The sequence below is a fragment of the Tenrec ecaudatus genome, chromosome 4, assembly GCF_050624435.1.
Source record: "Tenrec ecaudatus isolate mTenEca1 chromosome 4, mTenEca1.hap1, whole genome shotgun sequence".
NCBI lineage: Eukaryota > Metazoa > Chordata > Mammalia > Afrosoricida > Tenrecidae > Tenrec > Tenrec ecaudatus.
Genome location: NC_134533.1, coordinates 169,494,549 through 169,508,969, shown reverse-complemented (window position 1 = coordinate 169,508,969; position 14,421 = coordinate 169,494,549). Strand labels below are relative to the sequence as shown.

Below are 14,421 nucleotides of genomic sequence, written 5' to 3'. Positions count from 1 at the left end.
CACAGCCTTGGCAGCGCCAGTAGATGCAGGGATGATGTTCTGGGCAGCCCCATGACCATCACGCCAGAGTTTCCCAGAGGGGCCGTCCACGGTCTTCTGGTTGGCAGTGATGGCATGGACTGTGGTCATGAGTCCTTCCACGGTGCCAAAATCATCATGGATGACCTTGGCCGGGGGGGCCAAGCAGTTGGTGGTGCAGGAGGCATTGCTGACAATCTTGAAGGACTTGTCATACATCTCGTAGCTCACGCCCATCACAAACATGGGGGCATCGGGAGAAGGGGCAGAGATGACCACCCTTTGGGCACCGCCCTTCACGTGAGCCCCAGCCTTCTCCATGGTGGTGAAGACACCGGTGGACTCCACGACATACTCGGCACCGGCCTCACCCCACCTGATGTTGGCAGGATCTCGGTCCTGGAAGATGGAAATGGCCTTCCCATTGATGCTAAGCTTCCCGTTCTCAGTCTTGACGGTGCCGTTGAACTTGCCGGGGGTGGATTCATACTGAACATGCAGACCATGTAGTTCAGATCAATGAAGGGGTCACTGAATGCAACAATCTCCACTTTGCCAGAAGTGAAAGAAGCCCTGGTGACCAGGCGCCCAATGCAGCCAATCCGTTCACTCCCTTCACCATCGTGTCTCGGAGTTGCGGCTGGGACTGCACGGGAACGGGAGAGGCGGCTGTCTGTCGCACGAGGAGGAGCAGAGAGCTTCTAGAACGTCTTAAGGTAAAACTCAGATGCTCAGACAAAGACGGCCATTGCCAAAACGGGAAAGTGGGCAGCACAGGGGCAGAGCACCGACCTTAGTCACACTTGGGTTTGAATCCTGACTGCCACCTGCATAGCTGTGCACATGCCCTGCCCTCTCTGAGCCTTGCTTTCCTCCGTAAAAGGAAGGCCCTACTACCACCTTGGTAAGGTTGTTGTTAAGCATTAGCCGTCATACATGTATGTAAAGCACAGTGGGAGATACATGGCAGTTGTTATTATCAAATACAGCAGAATAGATTCAAGTATCCAGTAACTTAATGGCTGGGCTATAAGTGATTACATTACTATTTGATAATACTGTACATAACCACTAAAAATGGAAGTTTCAAAACTTTTCCAAATGTATTTCCACGTATAAAATTACTTACTCATCATCTGGAGTGAGCTGGACAGGTTCATTAGTGAACTGAGAATCAAAGTTGTCCAAACCAAATTCCCCAGAAATATTTGGTTTAAAAGGAGGTACCACCTGCTTTTGCTCCATCTAAAAAGACATATAGGATGACAGCTCAAATCTACATTCTTAGCAAAACTGCCTTTACCTTCCCCCTCTGTCCTCAGGTATTTCCCAGTCTTACTGAGTCAAAAGTGAATTCACAGGTATGATTCTACACTGTAAAAAACACAGGGCATAATTTACAAATCCGAACACTGGCACAGGCCTCATTAATATTACGACCTACTCCATTACATTAATATTCTAAGCTTCTCTGTTCACATGTTTTAAAAGTTATTTCCAAAGCACTTTAGCATGGCTTTATATTTGTTTTATAACATTCATTAAACATGGCATGTACCGGCTCAAGATAACAATGTAATCTGGGAAAGCAAACAACTGACGTTGACATACCATATCCCAATCAACATTTCGGAAGAACGGGTGTCCCTGAATATCAGCAAATCCTGTTTGAGGATGACAACCCAGTCGTTCTTTGGGATCCTGTGGTAGAAAGAAATGGTTCAAGAATTGGATGGATATTATGCTTACAACAAAACTTTATGACCCATGTTTTGGGTGTACTAAATGATACATTTAGTCTCCAGGCCAGAAGAGTCTACTTTGAAATCAGCTGGGTAAGACTAGCACCAACTGATGATCTGAATATTTGGACCAGTAAGATTTCCTTGTGGCTCTCTTCACAGATGGTGTAATCTCAGTGGAGAGTGTCCCCGCTCCCTGATGGGAAAGGGGAGAGCCATTCGAGCAGCATTGGCTGTTTCTTTGGCCTGGGTCACAGTGATAGCCGAAATCGGCAACCCCTCAGGAGCAACACAATTTTGCTCTCAGTTCAAGTTTTAAAGCCAAGGCTCCACCAACGAAGCAACTCTAGCTAACCGGAGAAAGGACTGCAATTTTGGAAACATGCTGGTTTATTCATTACTGTGAAGATCAAAGCCATGTTCTTTCTGATAAGGGCATCGCATTTTGCATATTAACACCTCTAATCTTCACATTTCAATGTGTTAAAGACTAGGCCTCAGGTTTAAATCTCCTCTTATAAACTATTCATTTCAAACAAGTTTCAACGGCGAATTTAACTAAAATGTATCATTATCCTATCCATTTACCTTAGGAGATGCATATGCATCAACTTTCCTTCTATTCTGCCATGTATTTAAAGTAAGACTTATGACTGACAACATCGTGATCCGAGATATTTTTAAGAGCCAAAGAGAACATCTCATTTCTTTTGAATCCTCTCTAATTACCAGTATGATAGGAAAGCTCTCAAAAACTCACTGCCATCGAGTAAATTCCGACTCGTAACACGCCTGCAGGATCAGACAGAACTGGCCCTGGGGGCTTCTAAGGCTGTGACTATGTAGAGGAGTAGAAGGCCACGCCTTTCTCCTGAGGAACAGCTGGCGGATTCAAACCGCTGACCGTGTGGGTTAGCAGACCAGCGCCTACCCCACTAGGCCACCAGTGCTAATATAGGATACTGAACACACTCTATGGACAAAAAGCCAAAGAATTACATGGCAACAATTATTTCAAAAATACAGCAACAACTGTGAGGATGGCGTAGGACCATGCAGTGTTTTGTTCTATTATCCACAGGGTTGTTATAGGTTGGAACCAATTTGATGACAACAAAAGTATAACGTGCTTACCTGCAAATATCCAGTTTTTCCCTAATTGAATACATGATGATTATCATTTATATAAAGCCACTGTATGTACTATATAGCTAGGTAAGGTGACCAGATTTTCACACTGGTAAAGCGGGACACCATTGATAAAACCATATCCTGGCGAAATAGCTGCATGGCAGCCGAAAACCGCATACCCTAGCTTGTCGTGCATTCTTTCAAAAAATTGGGACTTCTTAAAATGCTGCGGGACACAGGAAAAATTGTTAGAAATTGGGACTGTCCCACCAAAAGTGGCTGTCTGGCCACCTTAAGGTAGGGACAAAGTGTATGGGCAGAGCAGACAATATAGTGCATCCCAGCATTGAATGCTGCCAATTCCTTTTCAGTTAGGAGCCAACTTCCAGATCTACTGGAACAAGTGAATTAATGTGCAGTTTAGGCATTGTAAGCCGCCGGGACCGGTCCGTTTACCAGCCCCAGGCACAGGGACAGAGAGACACCAGCTGTACCTTGTTGAGAAAGCTCTTCAGGACACTTGCAGCTTTCACAGACAGAGAGCGTGGTATGCGGATTTGTTTTTCCAAAATCACTACGAAGATAAAATTAGGGGATGACATTTAACTTTAGCATGACGTTGATCTTATAAAACATTCCAGGCATTTAGCACAGACGTCACCTATATAACCAGTCCGCCATATACCTTTCCAGGCTTCTTCCCTCTCCCGCTCTTGCTTAGTGCAGACAATCTCTACTCTGGGATTTTAAAACTCATTTTCGTGCATGTTTTATTCTTTGACTATGCTACTCTGTTTCTGTTTCCTCATCTATAAAAACTGGATAAAAATTACGCCTACTGTATAGGGCTGTCCTTGGTATGAACTATTACATGTACTATATAATATCATGTCTTACTGAGCATCATCAAATTACTCTCCAAAGGCGCTATGCCATACTTCATTGCTACTAGCAGCCTGTGGCTCACCCAGTGCTCCACAGCCTCACCAACAATGGCATTATCACACTACACTCTCTGCTACACGTCTCACCCGTGGTTTAATGTGCACACCTTTAATTCAAGTCCAGGAAGAAGGTGGTCTGGCAATCTACTTCTGAAGACATTCGCCCGGAAAGTCTCCTGGCGCAGTTCTAGTCTGACACACATGGGGCTGCTATTGGTCAGAATCAACTCTGGCATCTGGTCATGAGTTACTAATTGCTAGGAGGTTGAACATCTTTCCACATATTCCCTGGCCATTTGAGTAACCTATTAAATTCAGTCTACAGTCAGATCCTCTGACGGCTATTATTATTACAAGTGTAGAATTTTATGACAAATAACCATAGCATTTCTCTGAACTGTACAATAGGGGATCCTGTGCTTGTCTGCCTGTTTCTACTCTCTTCAATTCTTTGTTTCCGACTATGAAATGTTTTCACCCGCTGACCCCTTTCATCTTATTGGTGCTCCACTTTCCCTCATCCTATTTAAGGTCGCCCTCTCTAATCAAGGATTCACTCCTCCAAGCTCCTTGTGGTACACAGTCTGAAGAAACCGCTTTGTGGTTGGTAGTAGCAGTAGTGATAGTCATTGACTAAGAAGGTACCTGGCAGGTGAGACTGAAACTACAAAAATAGAAAGGATCTAATAACAACAACAAAACGAGTCAACATCTGACACAGTAAGTATATATTCTAGATGGAGTGTATTGTATAGATGATTCTTTTACCTTCTCAAAGTATTGATCTACACCAATCACACTTGCGCTCTAGAATACCTTATTATAAAGAACACTTAGAAAACACTGCAGGTTACCTACCTTGGAAGAGATAGTCCTCTGTGTTTTGATCGGGGTTATCAGAACTCCCAACAATATCGAAGGGAGACCTGCCTGCCATCATCTCAAACATGAGCACTCCCAGAGCCCACCAGTCGACACTGAAACCTTCAGAAATTTGAAAGAAACCGAAATTATCCACCTGCATTCTTGAAAGTCAGTAATGTGAGATTCAATGTATCACACAATGATGACAATAATAATAGAAAGCATAATGAACAAGCAAACCCCATGAACATTAGAACAAAGGAGGTATTCGGAAGTACTTCACGTATCAACAAAAACAGGGACCAAAAATATAACTTCTGGGTAAAACAGAAGTATCTTTTTCCAAACATGTCTGTAATTTCAGGTTCATTCCTACAGTTAATTTTTATGTGTTGAAGCTGTGATTCCAGTCATTGAATTTGAGAATAGCTTCCCTTGGGCCCTGGCATCACATTGTGACCATCGGTCAGTAGGAACATATCTTCTTCTAAAATCGAAGTGTCAAAATCCAAGGAGTCAAACAGTTTATTAAGACAAATACAGTACATCTTCTGGTTTCTGACAAGCAGGGAGTCTTTGCTCCATCCTTCAGACTCCAGGGAAACCACCCAGGACATTGAACGGTGGTGACGAGGGCCTGAGGTGACTTTCATTAAAGTCGATGTGTCTGCCCAAGCAATGCCACTCCACACAAAAATTAGCAGAACAAAATCTGAGCAATCGCCCAGAAGTTCAGGCCTCTGTAGTCACATCGCTGAGGTTTGAACCTCTGCTCTGCCACTTTCCAGTGCTAGGTCCTTGGGCAAGTTATTTACACTCCCGTGCCTCTGTTTCGTCATCTGTACAATAGGAGCTAGCTGTGCTTACCTCACAGGATTATTAATATATGCAAGCTGCTTAGAACAATGCCTGACAGTCTTTCATTATTTTCACTAATAAATTACTTAAAATTCTACCACCAAAGAATGCCAAGGAGCCATTGTGTCTAATTTCAGAGCTCAGGAGTGATGTGGGGTCTTCACTTATGTTTTAAGAGCATCCCCAAAATTTTTAAACAAGGATCAATGTTAAAATAGTGTATTCTAATGCAACTGGTACCACATTCAATCACCCATTCAGCACACAACTAAAACGCCACGTCTGTAGTTATTACCATAATCTTCTCCTCTTAAAATTTCTGGAGCAATGTAATTAGGAGTACCACAGAAAGTGCTTGTTGTATCTCCTGGCCGTAGTCCTTCCTTTTAAAAAAAGGAAAAGAAATGGGGAAAAAAAATTAAGATCCAAATTTCTCTTTTTAGATCAGACACTACAGGTAAGATAGCAAGCTTAAAATACTGTATTACGAGTACAAGTGTGTTTATTAATAAAATCTAGATCACCACTAAATTACTTAAAGAAAACCTAGTCTCAATCGTGTCAGAAAGGTCAATTCAATTAAAAAAAGAGCAGATTTAAAATAATTTATTTTAATTAAACTTTAATGTGAAATTTTAAATTATATGAGCAAAACAAATCATACTTCCTTAAGAAAAGAATCATCTTAAGCCCTTCTTAACAAAACCACCTCTGGCATTATAAGTTCCTTCTAATCTTCACTATCACACACAGGAGCTTTGGGTTTGTGTCGTTAACAACTACAGGTCAAGGCTTTGGTCTTTGGATCCACAATCAATTCTCATGAAAGCGGCAGTCAAGCAATCAAAAGAAGCACTGCATTAGATTAGGTACCCTGCTGCACAAGCCCTCTTTACAGTGTTGAAAAGCAAGGATGTTGCTTTGAGGACTAAGGGGCTCCTGCCTCGAGCCATGGTTTTCCCATTGCCCCATGTGCATCTAGGTGAGAACCTGAAGAAACCAAGCTGCAGGAAGTATTTCTGGGGAAACAAGGAGTATTTTCATGTTTTCAGATTGCACAAGGAACTATTACAAGGCAAAGAAATGCATTTCTAATTTTCATGACATTAAACATTTTCAGACATCATGTAAGTTTAAGTTTCATTGGCTTGAGTTAGACCATGGAAGGCATTCACACCTTGAGGAATGAATTTCTCATGTATCTTAACATCACAGGGTGAGAGAAGGCACAAATGACTATTAGTAACGTCATGTCTCTGGAAAGAGCTTCTAACCTTATGCCTTTACCCACTAATAAAACTATGCAGACTCTGGAGAAAGAGAAAGACAGAACGAGACATAGGCAGGACACCCAGTTTAAAGATCTACCAAATGATACCACTGAGCTTACACAGCAAAGATTTTAACAAGGTTGGGTGTCAGTTTCCATACAGAATGAAAATGTAATATGCCAACATTTTTAAACACTAACTTTTCTCCAATAATATCTGCCAATGAAAACAGGATCCTCAAATCCTCTTGGGTAAAGGAAAAGAAAACCTTTCCATTATTTTTAGCATTATTAAATTACTTTATTTAAGAAATGCAACACCCATTGCTCATTACAGTAACAAGACAATACAGAAAATTAAGCAAAATAAATGCTATCTACCTACATAGACAATTCTAGTCTTTGAAAAGCACTTTGGTGGAATAGCCCAAAGACAGAATTACTAGACCAAAGGATACAGCCATTTTTAAAGTTCCTGACACATTCCACCAAAGTGCCTTTCAAAAGGATCTAAGAATTTTTAAACCTAACATATGAGAACATACTTTTCATTAAACTCTTATAAATACAGACTATTTTAAAACTACTTAAAACCGATGATCTGGCACCCAAAAAACCTCTCACTGTTTTACACTATACAATAAAGTTAACCTTCCTTGTATTTTCAGTTTTATATTCTCAAGTCCCTGGGTAGTCCAGTAAGTGTTTAACTACCATCTGATAGGTTGGTGGTTTGAAGCCACCTAGCAGTCCCTCAAAAGACAAGACTGGGAATCTGATTCTGAAAGGTCATGCCCTAGAAAACTCTAAGGAGCAGCCCTGGTTGGCACGTATGGGGATGCCAAGAGACAGAATCAGTTTCACAGCATCTAAGAGCAACAACACATTTTCTCTTGAGAACTGTCTGAATTCTTTATTATCATCCCCCCCCCTTTTGAAAAGGGAAAGAAAATCTACCGGACAAAAATGAACAGAACAAAAGGAGACACAAATGTGAGAGATGAGTTCTCAGGGTTAATGTGCTAACAGCTCCGTAACTAAAAGTGACATAGGAACCTGTAAAGCCTATCATTAGGAAAAGGACTAAGTTTCATACATAGATGCAAAAGTAGCTCAAGATTTTATTTTCTAATATATGCTGAATATATTATTGCAGTTATTGGAGGTTATTTTGAAAATACTATTAGCCGGACTCAATGACAACATTAGTGTTTAAATCACCTCCAGCCCGGTTCTGGAACTGACACGTCCCGCAGGAGGAAGGCAGTTCACACTTCAGTGTGCTCGCTGCCATGCTACTGCCTGTGTGAGGTTAATTTTATACCTTGTACTTTGACAAGGAAAAGTCATTTTCTATACATTTTGTGCATAAAGGACAGACTTTTAGATAAAACACTGTCATAAAATAGATCAGAAATAAAGACATATCTTTCTGAAAGCAACTAAAATTCTTATTTTATTCTAGTGCACATATTTAAATTTGAAATCATTTTTATGATAGCACTCATAGGAAAACCCTGAATGCACTATTTAAAGAGTCATTAAATAGCAAAACTAAAAGGTGATATGCAAGTAGTTGTGTTAAAGAGGTGGGAATCGCAGGCAACTTCTATTTCCACCCCCCCCCCAATAGTGTTACCACTTTCAAAACAGAAAATCACCTCGAATTGGCAAATGTTGTTTGTTACATATACTTTTACAATTTAAAAAAAAGTTACAGAGAACAAGAAGAAATTAACTCTGTCAGGTAAGCATTGGACTGCTAACCACAAGGTCGGTAGTTCAAAGCCACTACCCGCTACATAGGAGTAAAGATGAGGTTCTAATAAAGATTTACAGCCTTGGAAACTATCATTTATAAGTCAGAACCGACTTAACTGCAATAGGTTTGGAATGGCCTATTTAACATTCACAGAAGACAGGAAACTGAGAAAATGCTGAAGAAAATAGCACATTTGCCTTCATGTAAGCATTCCAAAAAGTATCTCAAACCAAGCAGTTCCTCATCTTTACACATGAAGCAATTTTATCAAGTACTGAATAGAAAACCTTTTTAATAATTAGAGATCTTTTCCCTCACCTTACACATGCCATAGTCAGTGAGTTTAATGTGTCCTTCAGAGTCCAGTAATACATTGTCCAATTTCAAATCTCTATAAATTATTCCTCTTTCATGAAGATAATTCAATGCTAGACTGATTTCTGCAGAGTAAAATCTAAAAATAAAAGACATTTTCTAATTCAAACATTTAAATTGTAGGGAGTTGTTAAGACAAGGAACTTAAGTTCTACCCATAAAGTTAACAACTTCAAAGTCTCAAATAGGGTTTTTAAATTTAGAATCCTTAGATGGACTTTAGCTAGTCCATACTCCTCCAATGAGACCAAGGTCATATGGACGTTTTACAGAAGTTTCCACCGCTTTCAACACTTCCAGGAAGGACCAATGAAACCCCCTGCCCCACCCCCCAAAAGGCTAAGAACCACTGGCAGGTTTGGAATAGAAAAAACCCTAAAAGTTGATTACTCAAGCTATAAATTTCACACTATGATTTTAGAAAAGGAATTAAAAGGAGGTACTTGTAAAATTTAATATTAAAGAAAGAACTTTTAAAAACTGTCACTAGCTTACTAGTTGATAACCAGGAATTTTGCCCTAATAAAAAGGAAACTGAACAAAATTATAGAAAATGTTAACCTTGCTATAAAGTGTACAAATTAAAATGCCAATGAATTTTTTTTTTAACATTTTAGGAACACTTTGCTGACTTGTTACCAAGGAGGGACATATGCACACCGCCTAGCTAATTAATTCTATGACCAGGGAGCGTCAGCCTCTAGTCTGTGCTTTGGTTCCTGGAAAAGCAAAGAGGGTAACCCAGCATGGGCGATTTAACAGAGTGAAAACAAGCCACTCCGATACCCCCCCCCCCCCACCACCACCCAAGCCAACTAACAAAGCAGGACCAAGCACTGGCTAAGTTCTTGATTCAAAATATCATCTGTCTGTTTGCTGTGAATGGGAATCGTTTGAGAAATAAACAATGAATATAATTAAACAGAAAAAAAATTTTAAGTTTGGGATTTGATGAGTGAGGTTTATACACATTTATGAGATTCAAAGGTACTATCACAACACATAGTGTAACAATTATTAATCTATAATAAAAGTCAAACCCACTGCCCTTAAGTCACTTCTGAGGGTTTCTGAGGCTGTAAACCACTACAGGAGTGGAAAGCCTCATCCTCCTCTCTCAAGTGCCTGATGGGCTTGAACCACCAACTTCACAGCTGGCAGTCCAATGCTTATCTGACAGTGCACCAGGGATCCTGAATCTATAATACAGCATGCACTGCATTCTAAAGTTACCTTGTAGCTCAATCTCCACTTACTTAGAAAAATTTAACTCATATAAAAATAAATATCTACTGTCTTTAACCACTGACAAATAAAGTCGTCCCCCTCAATCCAAGACAAGCAAATCAGCAACAAAAAAACCGTTTACCTGGCATGTTCTTCAGGAAGTTTTCTTTGTCGCTGCATATGAAACATTAAATCTCCTCCATTTACATATTCTATAACAAAGAACAACCTAAAGCACAAGAGAGAACCCATGAAGCCAAGAGTCCGCAAATAAGGTAGCATCAACTTGCAAATTTAACCCCTTCAGAAATCAGCCACGACAGAGAGCATTCTATATGCTCATTGAGCATGGCGGAAATCGGGAAGAAACAAAAAGGGTGGGATAGGAAGCTGTTTAATCTTAGCCACTGGGAAAAGCAAACCCATGTGACACAGATTCTGTAGCTTCTATCTCTATTCTAAAGTCGTACTGCTTGCACACCACAACCACTCTCTCACCCCCATGTTAGCATTTACAAGATAAACAATTGTCCACTGTGGCCTAAGACAAAGAAGTTTTAAGCTCCTTCCTCCCCACCTCAGTTAAACTCAAAAACTCTCACTGCTACGGAGTCCATTCTGGCGCATAGCGACTGGCCCTAAGGCCAGAGTAGAACTGCCCCGCGGGCTTTTGAGGCTGTAAATGTCCACAGGAGCAGGAAGACTCATCTTTCTCCTGGGGTTTGGTTCAAACTGCTGACCTTGTGGTTCCCGGCCCTACTCATAACCCACCGTGCCACTGCAGTGAAACTCCAGAGAAACCATAAATCCTAAAACAAAACCCCAGGTTACTTTAAAGACTACAATGCTATTGTCATAATCATGGTCTGGCTACATTTTATTGCTGCCTAAAGCAAGTCATTTCCTGATGCTTATCCATGTTTAATGGCGATCACTGACTGGAGCATGAGGCGCAGGAAGTTATACAGTCCTGTGGGTCTCTCTCCATGACTTCTACTCCACAGCAGAAAGGGTTCTCTTAGAGGACTATATATACCGATGCGCAAAGTCCTGTAATCGTACCGCTGTGCTTCCATCTTACCTGCTTTCCGTCTGAAAGCAAGAATGTAGCCCAACAAGGAAAGGATGATTGGATGCCTGCTCAAAAACGTGCTTTTCGGTCTGCACCCAGTCAATATCCTATTTTAAAAAAGGAGAAATAAGCGCTATCTAACTGAAATGATCGCGTCAAGTCTAATGAATGTGTTCTTAGCAACTGAATCATCCCGTAAGTATTACCAACTAGGTTAATACCAACCAACTGCTAACCACGACACACACACACACAGCACTGCCATTTCTAATACATCGAAGCACTCTAGAAAAATCTCACACAGCTCAAGCATACTTTCTCCTGATATGGTTTGATTTTTTATTTTAAAAGTTATAAAAACAAAATAAGATATAATAATTACCTCTTATAGTGTTTTGAAGCACATCTTTAAAAACAGACACTAAAACAATAAAGCCTGGGCATGGAAGACAGACCGAGTTTAGCTGTCGTAACACATCGCTGTGCTTACCTCATCGTCATTGACAAGCTCTTTTTTCACAACTTTCATTGCATAAATACGATCTGTTTTTTTCAATCGAACCAGTAGTACTTTGGCATAACTTCCTCTTCCTATTACCCGGAGCAAATCAAAATCCTGAAGTCCTAAACTGGACGACGCTTTGCCACTTTCCCTGGTGTTCATTGCCTGTTGAGAATATTGATAGCAGAGTTGTGCTTGGAAGAACCCCACAAGCTGCATATTACACCTATTGTGATTTTAAAATATTGTCCGATTTGAGCTCTTAAGATTTCTTCTGCATCATTCCAGACCGTATAATCTAACTATACGGAGGCAGGAAAAGTTTGTGAGTTTAGGGCAAAGCAGTGGTGATCAGAATGAGGAGGGAGAAAAAAAAAATCTGTGGGTAATGGAGATACTTCAGTAAAAAAATAATGACACAAACTTTCAGTGACTGGGAGACTGTGGTACGCAGCGCTGGTATGAAAAAGAAAGTGTAGGGGTAGGGAATGATTGACAGAGATGGTCTTAGATAATAAGCTAAGTTAGAATTCACAATGGGCATCCAGATGGAAGTCTGCTGGAAGCGTAACATGAAATCAGTCAGTGAGAGGACACATGCAGAGAAATTTTTAGAAGTTACAGACAGAAAACAAGCAAAGGACAGACAGTTCAACAAATGGAAGTTATTTTCCACAGAAGACCAAGGCATTTGTGGAGGACAAATGCAACCTCACAACACTGACAACCGGAAACGTAACTTCTGGATGTTTATAGAAAAGACAAAATAATTCAGCCATGAAGGAAATGAAGTTCTAATATATACTATATGCGGATGGACTTTGAAAACACTATGCTAATCCTTAATGATGGCTGGTAGGATTGTAAAATTGTTGATAGGGCAAATGCTTTGCTACATGTACATTTACCACAACTAAAAGAGAAGTAAGCTACACATCAAATACACACCATCTGGCCCCACTAAAATGAAATATCTAGCATAGGAAAATGCATAGAGACAAAAGTTCCTAACAAGACGTTTTTAGCAGGGTGGTTGGGAGGGGGAAGGATTACTGCATAACAGATAACAGGTTTTCCTTCAGGGAGGGATGAAAAACTTAGAAAACAGTGCAGATGACTGTACAGTATGGTGAATGTAATTAGTCACTGAATTAAATAATTAAAAAAGTTAAAATGGAAAATGCTGTATTATGTATACAAGGGCTTTCAAAAAGCTCATGGAAAAACAAAGTTAAAAGATAATGAAATACTTTCACAAACTTTTTAAAACTCCCTCAAAATATTTTAACAATTTTTTAAAAGTTCATTCTTTGAAAAGACTAATAAATACTCCCTGGCCTGGCAAGACTGATGAAGAAGAGAATGCACACAGCAATCATTATTAAGAATAAAGAAGGAATCAATTCATAAATTATCAACTTATAATTGATTTTATGTAGATAAATTTTAAAATTTAAGTAAAGTGAATAAATTCTAAGAAGAATTGGACATTTCGAACTGTCTTCAATCTATTTAAATTGTGCTAGATTTAAATTCAGAATTAAAGTTCTTTCTGCAAGGACTCTAAAACTTTTGAAAAGTTTAAGAGAGCAGGAAAGGTCACTCTGACATGAACTCCCCAATTAGAACGCCACTTCTAACTGACTTCACTTTGGCCACTTTATAGAGGTTCTTGATAGTACAATAAAGCAAGAAAAAGCTGTAAGAATTAGAAATTAATTAAAATTGTCATTATTCATAGATAATTTATCAACGACCACAAGATCAACATTTTGAAACCACTAGCTGCTCTGTGGGAAAAAGATGAGGCTTTCTACTTCCACAACTCGTCTCAGCAACCCACAGAGGCAGTTCTATGCAGAACCGATCCTGTGGCAGTGAATTTAATTTGGAGTCATACCTACAGGGGAGGAGGAAGTACTAGGGATTGGGAGAAGTCCTAAGATTTGTGAGATACTGGTATATTCTAAGTTTAGATCTGTGTGGTCAGTACATAGCTTTCGCTCTGTGAAAAATTCAGCTAATTACTGATTTACAATTTGTACACTCTCCATTCATTTATGTAGTCATTCTTCTAATTAAAAAATATATTTAAAAATCTTGGCGATAAATGCAAATAAGCCTTTGATTTAAAAAAAGGTAACAAGAGGGCTGTTGGCGGCGTTGCGGCTGAGCTCGTGTGCAGCGGGTATCTCGGCAGCGGCTGCGATGAAAGAGTTCGGCACGATGTCTCACACCATTTTGTTAGTCCAGCCTACCAAGAGGCCAGAAGGTAGAACTTACGCCGACTACGAATCTGTGAATGAGTGCATGGAAGGTGTTTGTAAAATGTATGAAGAGCATCTGAAGAGGATGAACCCCAACAGTCCCTTGATTACATACGACATCAGCCAGTTGTTAGATTTTACTGATGAGCTGGCGGACCTCAGCTGCCTTGTTTACTGAGCTGATACCCAGACATCCCAGCCTTACAACAAAGACTGGATTAAGGAGAAGATCTACGTGCTCCTTCGTCGGCAGGAGCAACAGGCTGGGAAATAGTTGAGTTTGAAGCATCTGGGGGGGGGGAGGGTCTGGAACACAGCCGTGTACAGTGTGCTGTAGTGGGGGTTGTATTGCAGTAGTCCTGTGTCCGTCGTGTGGACACTGTAGCCAG

General features: G+C 40.3%; 1 protein-coding gene and 1 pseudogene across 2 annotated transcripts in view; one reads left to right on the top strand and one right to left on the bottom strand.

Annotated features, from left to right (window-relative positions):
- The window catches only part of PRKCI (protein kinase C iota), a 79,590-nt gene that overhangs the window by 14,738 nt on the left and 50,431 nt on the right, over positions 1-14,421 (bottom strand). For both annotated transcript variants that reach the window (XM_075547019.1, XM_075547020.1), the window contains exons 9-17: positions 11,754-11,930; positions 11,273-11,370; positions 10,334-10,420; positions 8,908-9,043; positions 5,853-5,940; positions 4,694-4,819; positions 3,386-3,465; positions 1,630-1,719; positions 1,148-1,263 (exon numbers count right to left, since the gene is read on the bottom strand). In XM_075547019.1, coding sequence (XP_075403134.1) covers positions 1,148-1,263; positions 1,630-1,719; positions 3,386-3,465; positions 4,694-4,819; positions 5,853-5,940; positions 8,908-9,043; positions 10,334-10,420; positions 11,273-11,370; positions 11,754-11,930 — 998 coding nt within the window. The remainder of the gene's footprint in view (positions 1-1,147; positions 1,264-1,629; positions 1,720-3,385; positions 3,466-4,693; positions 4,820-5,852; positions 5,941-8,907; positions 9,044-10,333; positions 10,421-11,272; positions 11,371-11,753; positions 11,931-14,421) is intronic.
- Positions 13,921-14,321, top strand: LOC142445312 (enhancer of rudimentary homolog pseudogene; annotated as a pseudogene).